This window comes from Peromyscus leucopus, chromosome 20, assembly GCF_004664715.2.
Source record: "Peromyscus leucopus breed LL Stock chromosome 20, UCI_PerLeu_2.1, whole genome shotgun sequence".
NCBI lineage: Eukaryota > Metazoa > Chordata > Mammalia > Rodentia > Cricetidae > Peromyscus > Peromyscus leucopus.
Window position 1 is genome coordinate 19,772,994 of NC_051080.1, and position 18,906 is coordinate 19,791,899.

General features: G+C 52.7%; 1 protein-coding gene across 12 annotated transcripts in view; it reads right to left on the minus strand.

The window, feature by feature from the left end:
* Arhgap8 (Rho GTPase activating protein 8) overlaps positions 1-18,906 on the minus strand; it is a 45,528-nt gene that overhangs the window by 14,249 nt on the left and 12,373 nt on the right. For 5 of the 12 annotated variants that reach the window (XM_037197479.1, XM_037197483.1, XM_037197486.1 and 2 more), the window contains exons 2-6: positions 14,660-14,803; positions 8,179-8,266; positions 6,753-6,884; positions 4,747-4,821; positions 3,464-3,550 (exon numbers count right to left, since the gene is read on the minus strand). In XM_037197479.1, coding sequence (XP_037053374.1) covers positions 3,464-3,550; positions 4,747-4,821; positions 6,753-6,884; positions 8,179-8,266; positions 14,660-14,803 — 526 coding nt within the window. Of the gene's footprint in view, positions 1-3,463; positions 3,551-4,746; positions 4,822-6,752; positions 6,885-8,178; positions 8,267-14,659; positions 14,807-17,333; positions 17,365-18,906 lie in introns of those variants that run through there. The other 7 variants (XM_037197478.1, XM_037197482.1, XM_037197481.1 and 4 more) reach the window with 3 other exon arrangements.

The following is an 18,906-nucleotide window of genomic DNA, read 5'->3' on the forward strand; positions in this document are numbered from 1 at the left end:
TGTTGCCTTATCAGATATTCAGCCAAAACTCCGTTCTTCATGTAAAAAGAAAGACATTCATCTTATTAGTGTGTGAATTTGCTTTTATCTTTAATAAATTCATATATATACAGTTCGTGTGTGTGTGTGTGTGTGTGTGTGTGTACAAAGAACTGTTGTAAAATAAATTTCTTCATGAATTAAAAAAAAAGGCAAGTTATATGTTCAGCAAGGCCAGCTCTGCTGTGCTTAGAACAATCTGTGTTCTTCACATTGTAGATAACGTAGAATTAAGATTATGCAACTTATGACTGCTCAAACAAAACAAGACCACAGGGATCATGATAGATGGTACACCCATGTGAGCAGAATAGAACTCTGGGTCCTGTGCCAACTCCAGCCTAAACCAGTTCCCACACCCCAAGGGGGGCCAAGGCCTGTGCACTGGCTCCCTCTAGTGGACACAAGTGAATTGGACCTGGAGGTCAGATTTCAGCCCCAAGCAAGGTAGTTTCACAGACTGCAAGGGTGCTATGAGGAACCTGGGGATGTGGAAGAACGCAGGCCCTGGGCCCTGAGGAAGGGGTTGGGGCAGGTCTTGTGGGATGTCCTCACCACCTGTGCATTCAGGTAACAGACAGCTCAGGGACAGTCTAGCCTCTGCTCTGAGGACATTAAAGGTCCCTCTGGGGTATGAAATGCTGCGAATGCTTTGTGTGTGGACAAGAGGAGCCCACAGAACCTACTAGGGGCCTAACTGTCTTGTGGAACTGTCCGGACAGTGACGTCTGCTTCAGCACTGTGGGGTCCTCCCATGCCACTCCTGTCCACTCGGGAGCCACAGGCCACCTTTCTCTCTGTGGATGCCTGATGTCTCCTGCAAGGGAGTCACCCGCTGGGCAAATAGACATGACCCATCTGGCCTTTTACACTGGTGGAAGGGCCTTGGGCAGCTCAGTCAGGAATTCCAGCACAGGCATGTCCCGGGGCATGCATGGGACAGGGTTTCTGTCACAGCCCCAGCTTCCAGGAGAGACGGAGGCAGGATGATGCTCAGGATCTAGCTCAAGCCTGTGTTGGTCCACCCTTCACCCTGTCACTCTGGTGTTGGGTCCCATTCCCGAGTCCTTTATTGACTCTGTGGCCTAGGGAAACTGTATAACCTCTCTAAGCACCAAACCTCCCCTGTTTAGACGTACATAAGATGGTTTTGGTGTGTATTACATAGGGTGGATAGATAATTCAATCCTAAAAGGACAGTTTAAACCATTCTAGAACAAATCAGGCAGGATGGTGCATGCCACATTCCATAGAACTTGAGAGCTGTGGGGAAGGCAGGCTGAGATGCAGGGCAGCTGAGGGATGAGGCCTGAGGTGGGGAAGCGCTGCAGCACTACCCAGGACCCGTTGATGATGATGATGGTGATGATGATGATGATGACGACGACGATGAATGTTTGTGTGTGTGTGTGGTGTGTGTGTGTGTGTGTGTGTGCATGCACATGGGTGTGAGAATGTGTGTGCACACATCAGTTCAGGCAGCCATTCAAGAGCATATAGTAGTGGGGTTCTGGGGCCCTTGGATATAGATGGGTGGTCCACAGGCAGCTGTCAGGAACCCAGGGCAAATGAGACAGCTTAAAATGTCGCCAGTGTACCCTCCACAGGTCCAGGTCGGTGTGGAGGGCAAGGCGGCAGCCCTTCGATTCTCCCAGTGCCTAAAGGTTTCCCCTGACCCACATCCTGCCTCCATCTTCCAAGCCATCGGTGCAGCATCTTTGCGCTTCTTTCCCGACATTGCTGGGAAAGGGTGTCCACTAAGGACCCCAGAGACCGTCTGGAGCCCATTAGAACATCTAAGGTTGTCTTCTGTTTGTAAACCCGTGCCTTAATCTCAGCAGCATAGCCCCTGTGCTGTGGAATGTGACAGACTTGACACACTGGGACCCAAGTGCAGAAACCTCTGGGGCCACTCACAGTCCAGTAGGAAAGGGGTCTGCAGGCCCCAAGGACTGATGCCAACCGTGTCCTGAGGGCTGCGTGTGGTGGTGACAGAGACTCGAGACCACAGCAAGGTGAGAGACACAACTTAGCCCTCAAGGAGGCAGGGAGGAGATGGGGGATGCGGGAGAAAGGGAGTTTTCCTTGTAGGTGGCAGGCTGGGCTGCCTTCCTGAAGTCAGAGAGGAAATGGGAACATAAAGAAAGGATGCAATGGCTGACCCTGCCTCTGTCCTGTTTTCTCTCCTATACCCCAGGCACAACACGAACCCCCTGTGTGGCCACAGGCTCGAGAGCGTGAAGTGCATTATTAGTACCAGGCCTCTGAGCCACTGTCGGAAGTAGGAGGTGAGGGGAACGTGTTGGAGGAGGAGGAGGCAGCAAGGGATTTTGAGGGCCATGTCCAGCAAAGGGTGACCACCCCTTCTGTGTGTGCCCTCCCTGTGCTAAAAATACTCCTTCTGAAAACCCTCCTGAATCCTCCTGGCTGACCAGGAAGGACACTGCCACCCCTCTCTGGACATGCTACCTCACCTGAGTGTCCCAACCTGCTCCATGCAAATACTGAGTCCTCCTGAACGAAGCTCACCCACCCACAGTGTGGCTGGGTGCAGTTTGTGCCTGATGCTTGAGGCTATATGGAGAGGAAGTAACGATGGCCATGGGGCCCGGGCAGAGCCAAGCCTTATGATCCCCTGAAGCTCTTCCCAATTCTGCCCAGAGACATCATTGTCCAGTGAGGAAGAGTCCAGACATCCTGGAAAGAGCTAATAGAAGTTCCCAAATTTCTGGGCTCTTGGCCCAGGTACAGGGAGTAAAAGGCTAGCCCATGGGCTTGGGGCACCCATCCTGAGCTTCCAGGAAAGTCTGTGCCCTCACCTGCTCCAGAGAGGAAACCTGGAACATGGCCATGGGCCAAATCACACGATTTATACCAGCAGATGAATGAGGCAGGGCCTCACAGGGTAGCCTGTCTGCACTCAGATGGAGTGGAAACTGAGTCACTGAGGCCGGTTGTGGGGTGTCCACACTTACAGGATCAACCCTAAGAAAACATCTGGGCACGGAGCACGGCTGAGCTTCCTCACCATGTCACACTCAGCTGCAGGGAACAGGCTGTCCCAGATCATTCCCGGAAGACAAAAGATGTATCCCAGCCTCTGCATTTACACAGTTACCCTGCTGGGTACACTGGAGCCCCCTTGGTGGGCTTTGTGAACTTGACAGTGACTTTGAGAACCAAGATACAAATGCAAAACGTGGGCATTTTGGGTCATAGAGTATTTAAAATAGCAGCTCCCACATCAATGTCATGGGCTAGTAGTCCTGTCCACAACCTCGGAGAGTCACAGTGCGTGGCCTGGGTGGTCACGTGACTCCCCCAAAACCCAAGTTTGCCTCAGACACAGACCTGCACAGAGCCATCATCCTGTAGGGGTGTGCCTCAGAGAGGCGGTGCGAGGGTCTACCGGGCGCATGCTCACCTGATGAGGGGCTTGAAGATGCTCCACAGTGCTTTGATGAAGCTGGTGGGGTGGACAACATAGAGCGCCTTCAGGTTCTTCTTATACCTGAGGAGGGAAAGGTGAGGTGACTGTAGGTCCCCTAATCCAGCACACTCCACACTGAGTGCCTGTACAGCAGGCCCGAGAAGCAGAAAATTCATTTCTCAACAGGCCCAACTAAAGGGTGTAGATTAAAACCCAGAAAGAACTGGGGATGCACGCCTTTAATCCCAGCACTTGAGAGACAGAGGCAGGTGGAGCCCTGTGAGTTCGAGGCCAGCTTGGTCTATGTAGAGTTCCAGGCCAGCCATGGCTACACAGTGAGACTCTGTCTCAAAAGCAAAACAAAACAAAATCAGAGACCAGAAGAGGAAGGGACTGGGAAGATGGCTTTAGTGGGTAAAGTGCCTGGGAACCCCAGAACCCGTGTAAGAAAAGCTGGGTGTCATGGCAGGTGCTTATAATCTCAGTACGAGGGAGGCCGAGGCAGGAAGATCCCTGGCCAGCCAGCCTAGCCTGCTGGGCAACGCAAACGAGAGATCTCATCTCAACAAACACGGTGGAATGGTGCCTAAGAAAGAATGACAGCTGAGGTTAGCCTCTGGCCTACACACATGCACACATGTGCATGTACACACACACACACACACAAAAAAAAAAAAAAAAAAAAAAAAAAAAAAAAAAAAAAAAAAACACACACACACACACACACACACACACACACACACACGCACTGTAGAAGGTATTTAAACTCAGAAACTCTGATCCCTCTGCCCCAGCCCACCCACTGCATAGTTCACACTGCATGTGTGTGCCGTGGTGTGTGGGAAGTGGAGCCTATGGCTGTGGCTACTTTCGCAGATACAGACGCTGGGTGGGGGGCATGGGGCACAGCCCTAAACTTGTTGTTAAACTGCAACAACACACCAGGAGGCCGGGTTAGGGGCTGGGGGTGAGTGTGACTTGTGTCCTGATTCAGGACAGGAATCAAAGCTCAGGCAAAGAAAGCATCTAAGCAGCGGGCTGAGGTGGCCTGGCCTGGGACACCAGAGCAGAGTGGGCAAGGACATCTGGAGGTCAGGGAGCCAGGCCAGAAGAGGAGGGGCTGTGTCAGGGAGAAGTCCAGCCAGGTGGGGAGCTGGAGTGAGTGTGCAGAGGAGTGGGTGCTGGGCTCCCAGGAGCCCACACTGTCAACTCAGGAGGCTGACCAGGAACGTGACGTGACGGCCCAAGGTAAGAAAGGCGATAGGACCTTTACGTACACGGTCCTCAGGAAGGAGGCAGGATCCTGGGAGAAGTGACGGGTTCCAGGGTTGGGATGCAAGAGGGAAGGAAGCCTGGAGAGAGAGAAGGGGTGAGACAGGACCCTGAGCCAGGCTGCGGGGCAACGGTGGGTAAAGATAAATTTATGTCATGTGAGCAATAAATGATCTGATAAAGGGCACACTAAAGGAAGTCACCCCTCCAAAATTGAGGCCATACGACAGGCTTTAAGGAATCGGCCGCTGTGGAATTCCAGAATGCAGTTAATCCTCACTATGCACCCTGGAGCTCAGAGGTCACAGAAACAGGCGACTTTTTTTTCATCCCGGGGCAGGGAAGGTCGGAAGGTTGAAAAAACAGGCAATCCATCTAATCTCCTACCTCAATTTCTCAGGGGGAAAAAAAAACTCCACAGTTTCTGGGACTGGAAAAGCCAGGCCTCCCCTCTCCTACTCTCTACAAAAACTGATTCTCAGAGCCTGTACAGTGCATTCTCCCGTACCCTTGCAGACTAAGCCACAGGCGTGAGGACGCCAACCTCAGACCAGCAAAGTCTGCTCTTGCCGTTTCGAGGTCATCTTCCTCCTGATGACTTATTTCTTACACGTACCCCACTGAATGACACACCAAGTCGCATGCCCCTGTTGACGTGAGCCAGAGGAGAGGGCACATCCTACAGGTCAACGCGGGCCAGTGCTCCATCACCACCCACCCCTCCGCACCGACTGACCGACTGAGTGAAGCCAGGCACAAAGGCCATCAGTGGCATCTGGAAATTTGATGCTACGACCATGTGGCCTCAGTGGATCAGCCAAGAGCTTCTGACGAATCACATCTGAAAATCTCTGGCCACAAGGTAGGGGAGCCTGGAGCTACCCCACACCCATGGAAGAGGCGGCTGCTCTCACTAGACGCCTTGAACAAGGACGAGTGCTCCTGGAATCGGGTTGTGTAAGGAGTGGACACGTAGCAGGGGTGGCCTGGCTTGAGGATGATGCCCAAGAGGGAAGCGGGTAGGATTCCTCCGGGGCAGAGCAGAGGCAGCGCAAAGGCGCTCCCAGCACAAAGAGGAGCTGGAGTCCCAGTTGCAGGCGCCTAGGGACAGAGGGCTCATTGCCCTCCACATATCACAGTGTTGGATGGTTTGGGGGCCTTGAGAACCCACTTGTTTTGTGTCTATGGAGCCCACATAGACAATCCTATCCCTGCCCCGCCTCCCTCTCCTAGAGGGCAGGAAAATCTTTTATTGATTTGTTTTGCTTGGGTCTTATTCTTGAAACACGGTCAAATGCAGCCCAGTCTGGCCTCAAACTCACGTAGCTCAGAACGACCTTGAACTCTGCCCCTCCTGCCTCCACCTCTAGAGTGCTGGGATTAATTTCAAGCATGCCCCACCACATCTGGCCGAGAGTGGGAAAGAAAACACTAGAGTTCAGCTCCCCCAGTCCGGAGGCCACGGCCATATCTTCCTTCCACCTCTACCTAGTGCCCGCTGACCCAGGTTAGAAGAGCCGGAAACAGGCAGCTGGCAAGGACTTTGTCCCTGCTCACGGACAGTTGTGTTCTCTCTCGCCCTTCAGCGTGAGTGGGAATGTCTGTTCGCATTGGACACAGGTGGCCTCCAACCTCTGCAGATGTCACTGTGCCAAAACCACTGGCCTGCTAGGCATAGTGGCATATTCCTTTAATCCCAGCCCTTGGGACACAGAGTCCTGGTCTACATAGAGTTCCAGGCCTGGCAGGGAGATCCCATCTCAAAAAAAAACTAACATAAATCACCGCCTTTCACCCAGATGTCCCCCCCCCCAGCTGTATTATACACGTTTGCCTCCTGCAACAGGCCAGAAGTGTTAAGATTCTGTAGCCTTCTCCCAGATGGACTCTCTCCATCACTAAAATGAGACCCCTGCATCTGTCTCTACCCACTGCATAGCCCACGACCCTTCCGCCATTCAGTCCCTGTGTACAGCCCACGCCTGTGTCTCCCAAGGTGCTTTGTACGCACTTCCGGTCAAACTCCTTGTAGGCATTCTGGAGCCAGCCCAGGGACGGTTTGTTCTGGCTGCTGAGGCCGTAGTGAAAGTAGATGATGGTGTAGTCATTCTCCACGTGCTGGTCCAGCGTGTACTTCAGATACCTGAAGGGCACAAGACACAGGGCTTCTTCAGGACAGACACTTGCTCTACACTGTGAGTTACTAATGTCTGTGAAACGGAAACCATGGTCAGTCAGCAGGTGCCAGGAGCAGGCCATATCCAGAACCACATGGAGACTCTATGTCCCTGTCCCTTAGGTGACACCTGAGGTTCAGAGGTGTTATCTCACCAACCCAAGGTCATACAGCAAGGAAACATGACACCACCCCAAAGAAATCCACAGGCAAGCCTCAGAAACTGTGACCACCCCACATTTGGAAGAAAAGCACTTATGGATGAATCTGGGGTCTTAAGAGATGGGTGGGTAGATGCTAGACCCGTCAGGATGGGCTTTTTTTTTTTTTTTTTTTTTTTTTTTTTTTTTTTTTTTTTTTGGTTTTTCGAGACAGGGTTTCTCTGTGTAGCTTTGCGCCTTTCCTGGAACTCACTTGGTAGCCCAGGCTGGCCTCGAACTCACAGAGATCCGCCTGCCTCTGCTTCCCGAGTGCTGGGATTAAAGGCGTGCGCCACCACTGCCCGGCCAGGATGGGCTTTTAAGAGAACTCTTAGAGATACAAACCCAGGCCCAGGTCCCTTCATGGGTTCATAGCCAAGACCCTCAGAGAGACAAAGCTGTGTGAAGACGGAGGCAGAGTGGACGTGATGCAGCCTGGCAAGAGGGGCAAGGATTATCTGGTATTTGGGAGTTAAAGGAGACGGATTGCCTGTTTTCCCTTGCAGGGTGCACTAAGGGATCAGGTCTGACACACACACACACACCCTGGTTCTGCATAGAATGTAGTCCTACTGTTTTATGCCTCTAGATTCATGATCATTTGTTACGATAGCCACAGCAAACTGTTCAAGGAGGGGCCAAGATTCGAACTCAAGGCCATGTGACTTGCCCTTGCCCTCAGCACTATGGTCCTATCCGGCACAGATGTCTTGCTGATCTGCTGTTACCAGGAATACACCTTCCTGCTCTCTAGACAGCCTGCATCCATCAGGGATGAAAGACAAGCCTCCATGCACCCAGGACAGGGGACTGTCCCCAGTCTCAGAGGTCAGTGCCCACAGTTCAGCTGGCTAAGAGGGAATCAAGCCAACGTCTACCATTCTACTGGTGCTGTTGAATCCATGGCAGTCCTGGTGATGGGAACCTCCCCAGACGGCTCTGGAGTGGGTTAGGACGATCCTGAGCTTAGCGCGTCTCCAGATCCACACAGGGAATTGAGACGGAGATGGCCACCCTGGGAGGCAGACGCCCGGGGCGAGAACAGGGTAGTTAGTACTCACTCCAGCAGACGCTGGTGGTTGAGCTGGTGCAGGGGTGGCAGCCGGCAGCAGCTGAATGTGAAGATGCGTCTCCCCTGGCGGTCATCCCCTGGAGGAACAGACAAAGGTGTGAGCTGGGATGCTCAGGGCTGGGGCTAGGCCAGGTCACACCCGAGGGAGGTATGTGACGTGCACATTTTCCGAGAAAACCTTCCAGCCAGCCATCACTCCATTTAACAGATGGGACATGGGGGGCTGCCGAGTTCGTCACCAGTGCCCGGTCCCACCAGCTTAACTTTCGCTTCATTGGACTTCAAGTACAGGAGCCGGCTGCCTCCTTCTCACGAAAGTGTCCCTCAGTGCTATCCTAGGACCCTGAGTCTTGATGAAGGCCAGAAGGGCCAGAGGCCAGTTGGCCCTGGACAGGACAGGACCACACATCAGTACAGGAAGGAGCTCCACGCTTGCTTTTTCTTACATTGTGGAGCCAAGTCACCCCTGTGCTGTGACCAGCTCTTGGAACACAAGAATGCCACGAGGCCTTGGGGACAAATGCATTCTGAGGACTGGCAGCACCCACTGAGTCTGGAGCTCCGGCCTCCTCGTACCCAGGACAGGGGCGGTCTTCAGCTTCAGAGAGATAGTACGTATAACTCAGTTGGCTAGGGAAGAAGCAAGCTGGTCCCAGCATACAAATGGTGCCGGTAGCAGCCATGGTAGCCTCGGTGACAGGAGCCTCCTCAGATGACTCTCAAGTGGACTTGAAGGCCATCCCCAAAGCCTAGGCTCAGGCCAGGCGTATGGTGGCCCTTAGTGAGCTCGATCACACAGCCTCTCTCCAGAGGACAGGTAGCTGCTGAGGCCCCGGGTGCTGCACATGTTACTCCCCAGGTGATGGTCGGACCCTTCCTTCGATCCATATGGCACCCCAGGCGCACAGTGGAGGACGGGATCGGGACTAGCAGCCCCACGTTATGCTGAGGAGCAGCAGCAGCCTGGAGTCACAGCTCCCGCCCACTGGGTCCTCGGGGCTTTACTTCACAGCTCTGCCTTAGAGACATGGGAAGAAAATGACGCGCTGTGCTAGCTCTGGCCTTCACGCTTTATTACAGGTGAACACAGGGCACAGGTGAACGCAACCGAGGCATGTGCCGAGGACCAGAGCACCGGGAAGAGACCAGCTCTCCAGGGCTCAAAAGCAAGGAGACCCGGCTGCAGGGACCTTCCTTCATAACTTTCTTTCTCACTGTCTCGCACTGTGTGTGTGCGTAGTACAGCACATGTGTAGAGATCAGAGGATAACATGTGACAGATGGTTCTTTCCTCCCACTAATGTGGGACCCAGGATCGAACTCAGCCTTGACGGTAGACACTTTGACCCACTGAGCCATCTCAGCAGACCCCCGCCCCTCCCCTTGAAACAAGGCCTGAACATGTAGCCCAGGCTAGCCTGAAATGAGAGAGCCTCCTCCTGAGTCAGGATAAAAAGGAAAAAAGGGGGGCAGAGGAAGGGACAGATGACCTCAACCTGGAATCCTGTTCGTCCTTGCTGACTCTTGGCTCAACACAGCCAAAAGAGCTGACCGTGCAAAGATGTGCGTGCTAAAGACTTCTTAAACACAGACATTAAAGGCAACCAGTGAACTGTGCTTCCTTAGGAAAGAAATGTCCGTGGCCTTGAGGTTAGCTGAGTCAGCACTCCCCTGCTCATCCCTAAATTTAAGCCACACAATCCATAAATCCGTCTCACAATGGCATTCACAAAAGGAATAAAAAGACATCAGTCAACCAGCTTATTTAAAAAAAAAAAAGTGATTAGTTTATTTTATGTGTATGAGTGTTTGTCCGCACGTATGTCTGTGTGTCATACGCATGCGGTGTTGCAGAGGCCAGGAGAGGACAGCCAATCCCCTGGAACTGGAGTTACAAATGGTTGTGAGCTGCCGTGTGTGCGCGCTGAGAATCAAACTCACGACCTCTGCAGGAGTAGACAGTGCTCTTAACCACTGAGTCACCTTTCCAGGCCCTAAATTAAATCTTAAAGCATCAATTTTTTTTAAACTTCCCCTATCTGTGTGTGTGTGTCGTAGAGTGTGAATACATTCCTGTGTGCACGGGTAGAGGCTGAAGGTTGGTGTCGGGCGTCTTCCTCCGTCTCTCCCCATCTTATTTCTGGAGGCAGGGTCTGTCACTCACCCTGGAGCTCATTGATTCCACAAGAGTAGCTAGCTGGTCAGGGAGCCCCGGGGATCCTTGTCTGCCCCTCCTCCCCAGTGCTGGGATTCCAGGAGCCTGTCTTTCTGCCCAGCCTTTTACAGGAATTCTGGGGGAATGAACTTGGCTGTTCCAGCTCGTGTGACAAGCAGTTTCCCAACTGAGTCCTCATCTCACCAGCTCCTTCAACTTTGCCTAATCTTTCAACCTCGTTGTACACAATATTATTTGAACAACGGAGCTCCCAAAGCCACAGAATCATAAACACATCCAGTGGATCGGGGAGACGGCTCAGCGGGGAGGGGCACTTACTGCTGCTCTTGCAGAGAGGGCCCTGGCTTGCTTCCCCGCACACAAATCAGGTAGCTCAAAACTGCCCGTACTTCTAGTTTCAGGATCCTATGCCCTCTGGCCTCCGTGGGTACCCGCATGCATGTGGTGTACATACATACATGTATCATTGTAAAGACACGTCAGTGTGACTCCCTGGAAACCAGGACTCCCACTCAAGTGTGTGCTGCCCCCTTCCTGTGAGCCTTTCCCTACATGCTTAAAAAACTTGCTGCCTTGAGGGCTGGAGAGATGGCTCGGCGGTTAAGAGCACTCACGGGCAAACTTGTCGGGGAAAGCAGCTATGGAGGCAGCTTTGGGTCGAATACTGTCCCCTTCCCCTCAAAACAGCTCACGACTTCCTAGAGCCTCCAAATGTGACCTTGTTTGCCAACAGGGTCATCACAGATTTAATTAGGTGAAAGTTTAAGAGAGGGCTGTCCTGGATGTAGAAGAAAGAGGCCGGAGACACTGACCTAGGAGAGCACAAAGCCACGGGCCACGGGGGGGCGGGAAGAGCAGTGAGAATCAAAGGTCAGGAGGTCAAAGGAATGCCGGAGCCCCAGATGCTGAGGAGATTGGGGTGAATTTTCTCAAGCCTCCGGGAGTAACCAGCCCACCCACACCTTAGATTCTTACTTCCGAACCCGAGAGCCACGAGAATGAATGTCTGCTCTTTGAAGCTCTTTGGATTGGGACCCTCTGTTCCAGCAACCCTAGAGTTACTATCTGTCACCTGGGCCCATAACCTGAGTTCTCCAGAGAGCCTTAGGAAACAGAACTTGGTGGAGGGAAATGGATTCATTTACAGTTTGCACAGACCGCCGATAGAAGTACTACAATGTATTGTATCTGTGGCCGTCTTCCAGGGTATAGGAAGAGGCCAGAGCTAGGCCGACAGAGCTGTGGCATGACTTAGCCTGTCCCATGGGGAGAGGCCACCGCACCTCAGGCTGCCTCCATGTCCAGCCTCAGAATGAAGGGCACAGGTGTCTCTAGAATTTAGAATGTCTCTTCTGTCCCACGTCGTCTCTCATCTATAGCAGGGGACCAGGACAAAGGCTCCCTGCTGCTCAGTGTCGGTCTGCAAGGCTCACACACAGAGCCTGGGTCCCACAGAACAGCCACCGTCCATGGCTCCTGACATTCGCCTTTGCTTGCCTTGCAGGGGACAGTCTCTGCCCCTTCTCCTCCCTTGCAGCCCCCACGCCACCACCCGTGATGTCCAGGCCACCTTTTTTCGTGTTTGTGGCCTCTTCTTCCTCCTCCTCTTGCCTGACCCTGTCCCAGCGGCCTCAGAGGGCTCTGGAAGTCCACAGGCCTCATTCATCTCCGAGAAGTCTGAGGAGACCCCTCCAGCACCCTTGGGGGCTCCTGATCATCTCCTTTTCTGCAGGTCCAATCACCATTGACTGCTTGCCGGAAGGACAGGACCCGGAAGACAACAAAGCTCCCCTTCTAGAAAGAGACCCATCTGAAACTCACTTGTGTTGTAAAGAAGTATTTGCCGCCATTCTCAGGGTTCCCGCCTCACTCCCCCAAATGTGATGCAGGGACAGAAGAATGCATGCCCTGAAAGGTAATAAACCAGCAGGAACTGATTACATGCGCCGACTGCATGGGCCTGGGTGGGCTCCCGATTCCCGCCTCTGCGGCTGGAAAGCTGTTTGTTATGTACAACGCCACACCGTCCTTCCTCTGGGAAGCTCCAGGGCCTGGGATGTTTAAGATTCTAGAACAATCTGCTTGCAAATACAGCATCCATTCATCTCCCTGTCCTTAAGAACTTCGGCCAGGCCTCTGCTTGTTTAGAGCTCTGTGCTCTAACCCACCCCACAGTCCCCTCCCTTGTCCAGCAGGGGCTCTGGGCACAACACCAGAAAACAGCGAGTTTTCCAAACTGGGTCCTCTTGCCTGGGCCACTGGGTTCCAAAGGCAACTGTGCCCTGTGTCTGAGGGCCACCAACCCCTCAGCTGGAAAGTTCTGAGTCACAGTATGGCTGCTTGAAAAGACAGTGATCTGCCAGGTGGCGGCGGCACATGCCTTTGATCCCAGCACTCGGGAGGCAGGGCCAGGCGGATCTCTGTGAGTTCAAGGCCAGCCTGGTCTACAGAGCGAGATCCAGGATAGGCACCAAAGCTACAAAGAGAAACCCTATCTCGGGGTGGGGGTGGGGGTAGGAGGGTGGGGGGTGGGAGGGTGGGGGAGTGACATTCCCCGAGGCTGAGTCAGACCTGACGCACCAGATCACAGCCGTCTGCAGGGCTCACTCATGCCTGAGAAGTCCGAGACACAAAGCCTGGGTCCTACACAACTGCAGCCATCTGTGGCTCCCATTATCCTCTGCTTCCTTGCACCGGAAAGCCTCTGTATTCCCGCTCCTGCAGCCCCCATGCCACCGCCTGTGAGGTCCAGGCTCCTCGGCACCCGCTCCTTGTTGGTGGCCCCTTCCTCCTTCCCTCTTTGCCCGACCCCAAAGATCAGTTAGCCAATGCTCATCGAGAGCTGAGCATCTCAGTGCGGGAGAAGCCAGGAGATGCCACTCCTGCGGGCAGGGGATAGGGCGTCTCTGCCCAGCCCAGCAGCCACAGAGGGCTGTCCTCTGCTGCTCCAAACAGGGGTTTGCACACTCCTCAGAAGCCAGGAGCACACCCTTCAGAACACACACTCTCTCTCCTCCTCTCCCTCCCCTGCCTCCCTCTGCCTCTTAATCCATACACCTTATTAGTTGTTAGTGTCGCATCTGCATTCAGGACATCAGTCACTATGAGAAGCGTTCCATCCAGCAACACAGACTGGCACATTACACACAGGCTTCGAAATGATAATAACAGAAGGAGATGAACACTATCCACAGCGCAAATTCCACAGGCCTGAGATTAATCCACCACCCGCTTCTCCCCCGTCTACAACATGGCATCACTAGCTGCCCCCCCCTTCCCCGTCTCCGTGCCAGAGAAGCCCCATTAGGTGCCCAAAGGAAGGCTTCCCAGAGTTGTCACCCATGGCAGGCACAATATGTTCATCATCTTGTCCAGTAAAACAAGGCAGAGGGGCTGAGTGGGTCATAGTCTACTTGGAGGGATGTGGAAGTTGGTCTATCTGGGGCTTTTTATTTAGCGTTGCTAAGGTTTCCCTCAAAATTGGCAGATGGGAAAATTTGGAAGAGTCTATCTGTCCCATAGGAAAGCCCAGAAGGCTGTGTGATGTGCTGGGTAGAATGATCTAGATGAAAGGATGACCAGGTTTGGCATAGCTTTCTCTTTCTCTTCCAGGCCTCTTGTTCCCCTCCACAGTTCCAAGAGCCTGCTTCCTGCCTCCTTTCTCTGGTATTTAGGTCCAGAACCTTCCATTTCCCATTCTCGTCCTCACCACAAGATCTCTACTGAGCTCAGCCCCATAGGCCACGGCCTCGGATCCCCAAACAACACTCATTGCGTTTGACCACTTACTAATGTACTGAAGTCCCCACAGCTTCTATGGTGCCTTGGCTGACCAAAAGCACGCACTTAGGTGGGCGTGCCATTCTTTAGTTAACTTTAGCAAGTCTCCAGATTTGGCTGTAGGACCCTGGGAAGGCTGCACTACCCCTAGGTGTGGCCACATCTGGTTGTACCTGGAGGATACGACTGACTCCTAAGAAGGAATCCCGGAGGGAAGGTGGTCCCGGGCTCAGAACTGCCCATCAGCCCATGGGAAACTCAGGAGCAAGAACCGGAGTTATAGACAGGAGTGCCAATGTTGAACGATGTACGAAGCCCTGGGAGGGGAAGAGGTGACCTCCTTTGTGACAAAAATGACCCCAGCGGAGGCCGCCAAATGAGTCCTACATTAAGTGCTTACCGGAAACAGAGAAACAGCCGTGGTGGGCAGAGGGAGCCTGTGACAGCCTACCATCCCACAAGTCCTAAAAGACAGTACTGCCCAGTCTGGGGACCCGCCAGATGGTTCACCTACCTGCCACCTGCAGAATGCCGTGTCTGGCCACATCATAGAACGGGTGATTCGTGCTCAGCGTCGGGTCCTGGCTGGCCATGGACACTACTGAGGGCCCTCCTGTGGCCCCCAGTGTGGCTGTCGCTTCCTGGTCTCTCTGTAGCTCTGCTGGGGACACGGGAATTAAAGGGAGTCAGGAGGCAAGCTAGGTTAGGGGGACCTAGGGCCAAGCATTGACAAATCACTATTAAATACCATTGGTACACCATTAACAGTTAGCCTTTACTGAAACCATCCTTTTCCAGGTGGATTTTTGTTTTAGGCTGAGATGTTGAGAGGGAGGGAAGCTGACTTCCTAGTTAACAGCTTTTAGACCCTTCCCTGGTGCCTTGATGTTTTGAGTGGATAATTATCCTCCAAGTAGCCAGTCACGAATGGCTGCTCTGAGCGCTGCAGGGCTTGGAGGAAGCCCCACGGCAACTACAGCTGCTTGCTGTGGAAGCTCAGCTCTGGCTCCCAAAGCTCTGTCCAGCCACACCCACTTCAATACCCAGCCCTGGACCCTTGTCAGTTCTGTCTCCTGAAGCTGTCCAGCCACCCCCTCTTCCACACCCTGCCGTCAGCCTCAGTGAACTCTGCATGAGCCTGCAGCCATTTCTACCCAGACCCGAGGGAGAGTACTTCCCCTGGTGACCCAGCAGAAGGCCTGTGATTGGCAGCGTCCTCACTGGAGTGAAGGCCTGCCACAGTTGTTAAAGATGTCCCAGCCAGGCTCTCACAGCCACTGTTCTATCTACAGGCTATGTGAATGAATCCCTTGGGGACTCAGAGGGAGGCCGTTTCCCTGTGTCGCCCCCTGGGCCCATTCAAGGCTTCTCTCTGGTGTCTGTTTCTTGCTCAGTTCTGACATTCCCCCCCCCTTCATTTTTATTAGCTCTTTCATACAATGTGTTTTGATCTTATTCCTTCCTCCAACTACCCCCAGATCTACCTCTGCTTCTCTACCCACCCAACTTTGTGTCTTCTGTTTCTTCCTCTAAACTCATGAAAATCAAATTTGTGCTGCCCATGTATTCTTGGATTTGGGGCCTTTCACTGGAGCACGGTTCACTTACCAGGGGCTACATTTTTTAAATTTTATTTATTTATTTATTTATTGTGCACACAATATTTTGCCGGCATGTGCGCCTGCCCAGCAGAAGAGGGCGCCAGATCTCATTATAGATGATTGTGAGTCATCATGTGGTTGCTGGGAATTGAACTCGGGACCTCTAGGAGAGCAGCCAGTGCTCTTAACCATTGAGCCATCTCTCCAGCCCCAGGGGCTGCACTCTTAAAAACAAAAACAAAAAAACCCTGACTCTCCCTCCCCTTGCAACTACCAATTGCCAACAGCTCCTTAGCTAGGGTGGGGCTTTGTGCCCACCTCCCCTTTCCATGCTGGGGTCTTGTCTGGTTTGAGTTATAGGTAGAGTGAGCTGAGCAGGTAACAGGAAGACCGGAAGGTGGTGGCAACAGCAACCATAGCAACGGGAGCAGCAATAAAGGGCATCTGAAACTGTGTGGTGGCTCCTGCCTTTAATTTCAGTACTCCGGAGGCTGAGGCAGACAGATACCTGTGAGTCCAAGGCCAGCCTGATCTACATAGTAAGTTCCAGGCCAGCCAGGACTATGCAGTGAGATGCTTTCTCAAAACAAAACCAAACAAAACAAAACAAAACCCCCAAACAAACAAAGAGTACAGATCGAGATTTCCAGGGACTGCCTAGGGCAGAAGCAAAAGAAGAACAAATGTGGTAGACACAAGAGCTGTGCAGGTCTGAAGAAGCTGAGGGCCCTAATTGCTACGAGAGTTCCGGGAGCTGGCAGAAGGCTCAGGGTTACAGACACCAGGCCCGAGAGCCGTCACACCAGCAAGTGCCACCTGCTGCTGCTGTCCCCTGTCACCACTGGCTGTTGTCAGAAGCCAAGTTTTCCAACAGCTGCTGGGGCCCCGTGAGGGCTGACCACCACAGAGAAGGGGACTGAATGTCCCTCAGACGTGCACAAAGAGAACTTGTCAAGTTCGTGTGGGGCAAGGGTGGCTGACCCTGCCATTCCCTCCTCTACAGTGCTCAGCAGGAAGATGCCCACGGACGGGTGTGAGGCCTGCAGTCCAGGCCCACAATCCACAGTAAAGGGGGTTCTGGCCAGCAGCCAAAGTGAACAACTGTCAGCCATCCCACAGCATCCCTGGGCCCCAGCCCCTCTCTCCCTCCCCCCCCCCCCCCCCCCCCCCCCCCCCCCCCCCCACACACCATGCAAAAGGTCAGGGTTACAGACACCAGACCTGAGAGCCAAGAGCCGTCACATCAAGGACTGAACATGGAGCCTGTGTCTGACCAAACCCCAAGCTACTTAAAAAAAAAAACAAAAACCAAACAACAGGAATGATCATATGACCCAACTCAGCCAATTACAGTAGATTCAAGACTTTTAAACTCAGCCAGGCGGTGGTGGCACACACCTTTAATCCCAGCACTCGGGAGGCAGAGCCAGGCGGATCTCTGTGAGTTCGAGGCCAGCCTGGGCTACCAAGTGAGTCCCAGGAAAGGCGCAAAGCTACACAGAGAAACCCTGTCTCGAAAAACAAAAAAAAAAACAAAACAAAAAAAAAAACAACCAACCAAACAAACAAAACACCTTTTAAACTCACCTTTTCTTTTGTAGTGTGTGTGTATGCTTCGTTTTGAGACAGGGCTGGCCTCAAATTTGATATTCAGCTGAGGATGACCTTGAACTTCGGATCCTCCTGCCTGGGATTATAGGCAAGTGGCACCATGCTCAGCTTTATATGCTGTTAGAGACTGAAGCTAGGACTCGGGCCTGCTGGGCAAAGACTGGACCAACTGAACTATACCCCCAGCTGTAACTTTGTTTATGCTTTTGTTTTTCTAGGGCAGGCTCTCATGTAGCCCAGGCTAGCCTTGAACTGACTATGTAGTTTAGGATAGCCTTGGAGTCTTCATCTTTCTGCCTCCACCTCATGTGAAGATTCCACCCAAGTCCTTGCGCTTCTGTTGAAGGCAACCTTTGGAAACCTGGACCCGAGAGTGGAAGGCCCCCTTTATATCTGGGGCTCACGGCCAGGGCTGTTTCCCAGAAGAGCTTAGATTTTTTCAGTTAATAACTCACCATGGGGATTTCAAAACTGGGTGAATCTTTAAGCACCAGACAGGGGTCAGTAACCTTGACCTGACAGCCCCAGCCTGGGCAAGTAAAAGCTTAGCAGCAACCCCAGCACACACAAGGTCTGAGCAGTGGCCAGGCCTGGGGAAGCAGCCCAGTGAGAGATGACAGAGAGCTCCTTTAAACAGCAGAGCGCCAAGAAAGAATGATGCAGACCTTGCAGGTGGCCAGGCCATGGGAGATGCTCTAGTTATCCCCAAGGAGACTGTGAGGGGAGAAGTAGCCATGTCCACCAAAGGCTAGCATCAGGCAACTGGACCCCTGCCATCCCCACTGACCTATGAGCTGAGGCTGGTGTGTGTGGTTTGTAAGACACATGTCTGAGGAACTGGGAGACCCAGAGTGTTCACTGTCTTCAGTTTACGCACACTACCCGGAGAGACCATAGCCTCTTGCCTCTTGGAAGTTCTGTTTAAAAGTAGCCCCTCCAAATGATGAAGAAAGAGCTATAGAGAAAATAGTCAGATCCATAAGATGATTCAGGTAGTAACAGAGCTTGTCATTAAGCCTGACAACCCCAGTTCCATCCCCAGAATGCACAGTGGAAGGACAGGACTTACAAGCTGTCCTCTGATCTCCACATGTAGGTCACAGCATACCCGTGTGTGTTCCCACACACACAAAAATAACTAAGTAAGTAAGTAAATAAATGTAATTAAATCTTTTAAAAAATAATAATTTAAGCAAATCTATAGGGTCTGGAAAGATTCCTCAGTGGTTAAGAGCAAGGCTGCTCTTGCAGAGGACCCGGGTTCAGTTCCAGCAGACACCTGTATGTAATTCCAGTTCCAGGGGAGTCAGTGATGTCTTCCAACCTACAAGGACACTGCATGCATGTGGTGCACATTATACACATGCAGACAAAACACTCTTATTTATTTACTGGCTTGTTTGTTTTTCGAGACAGGGTTTCTCTGTGTAACAGCCCTGGCTGTCCTGGAACTTGCTTTGTAGCCCAGGCTGGCCTCACTGAGATCTGCCCACCTCTGCCACAAGTGCTGAGATTAAAGGTGTGCGCCCAGGTATTTCACATGTTTTAA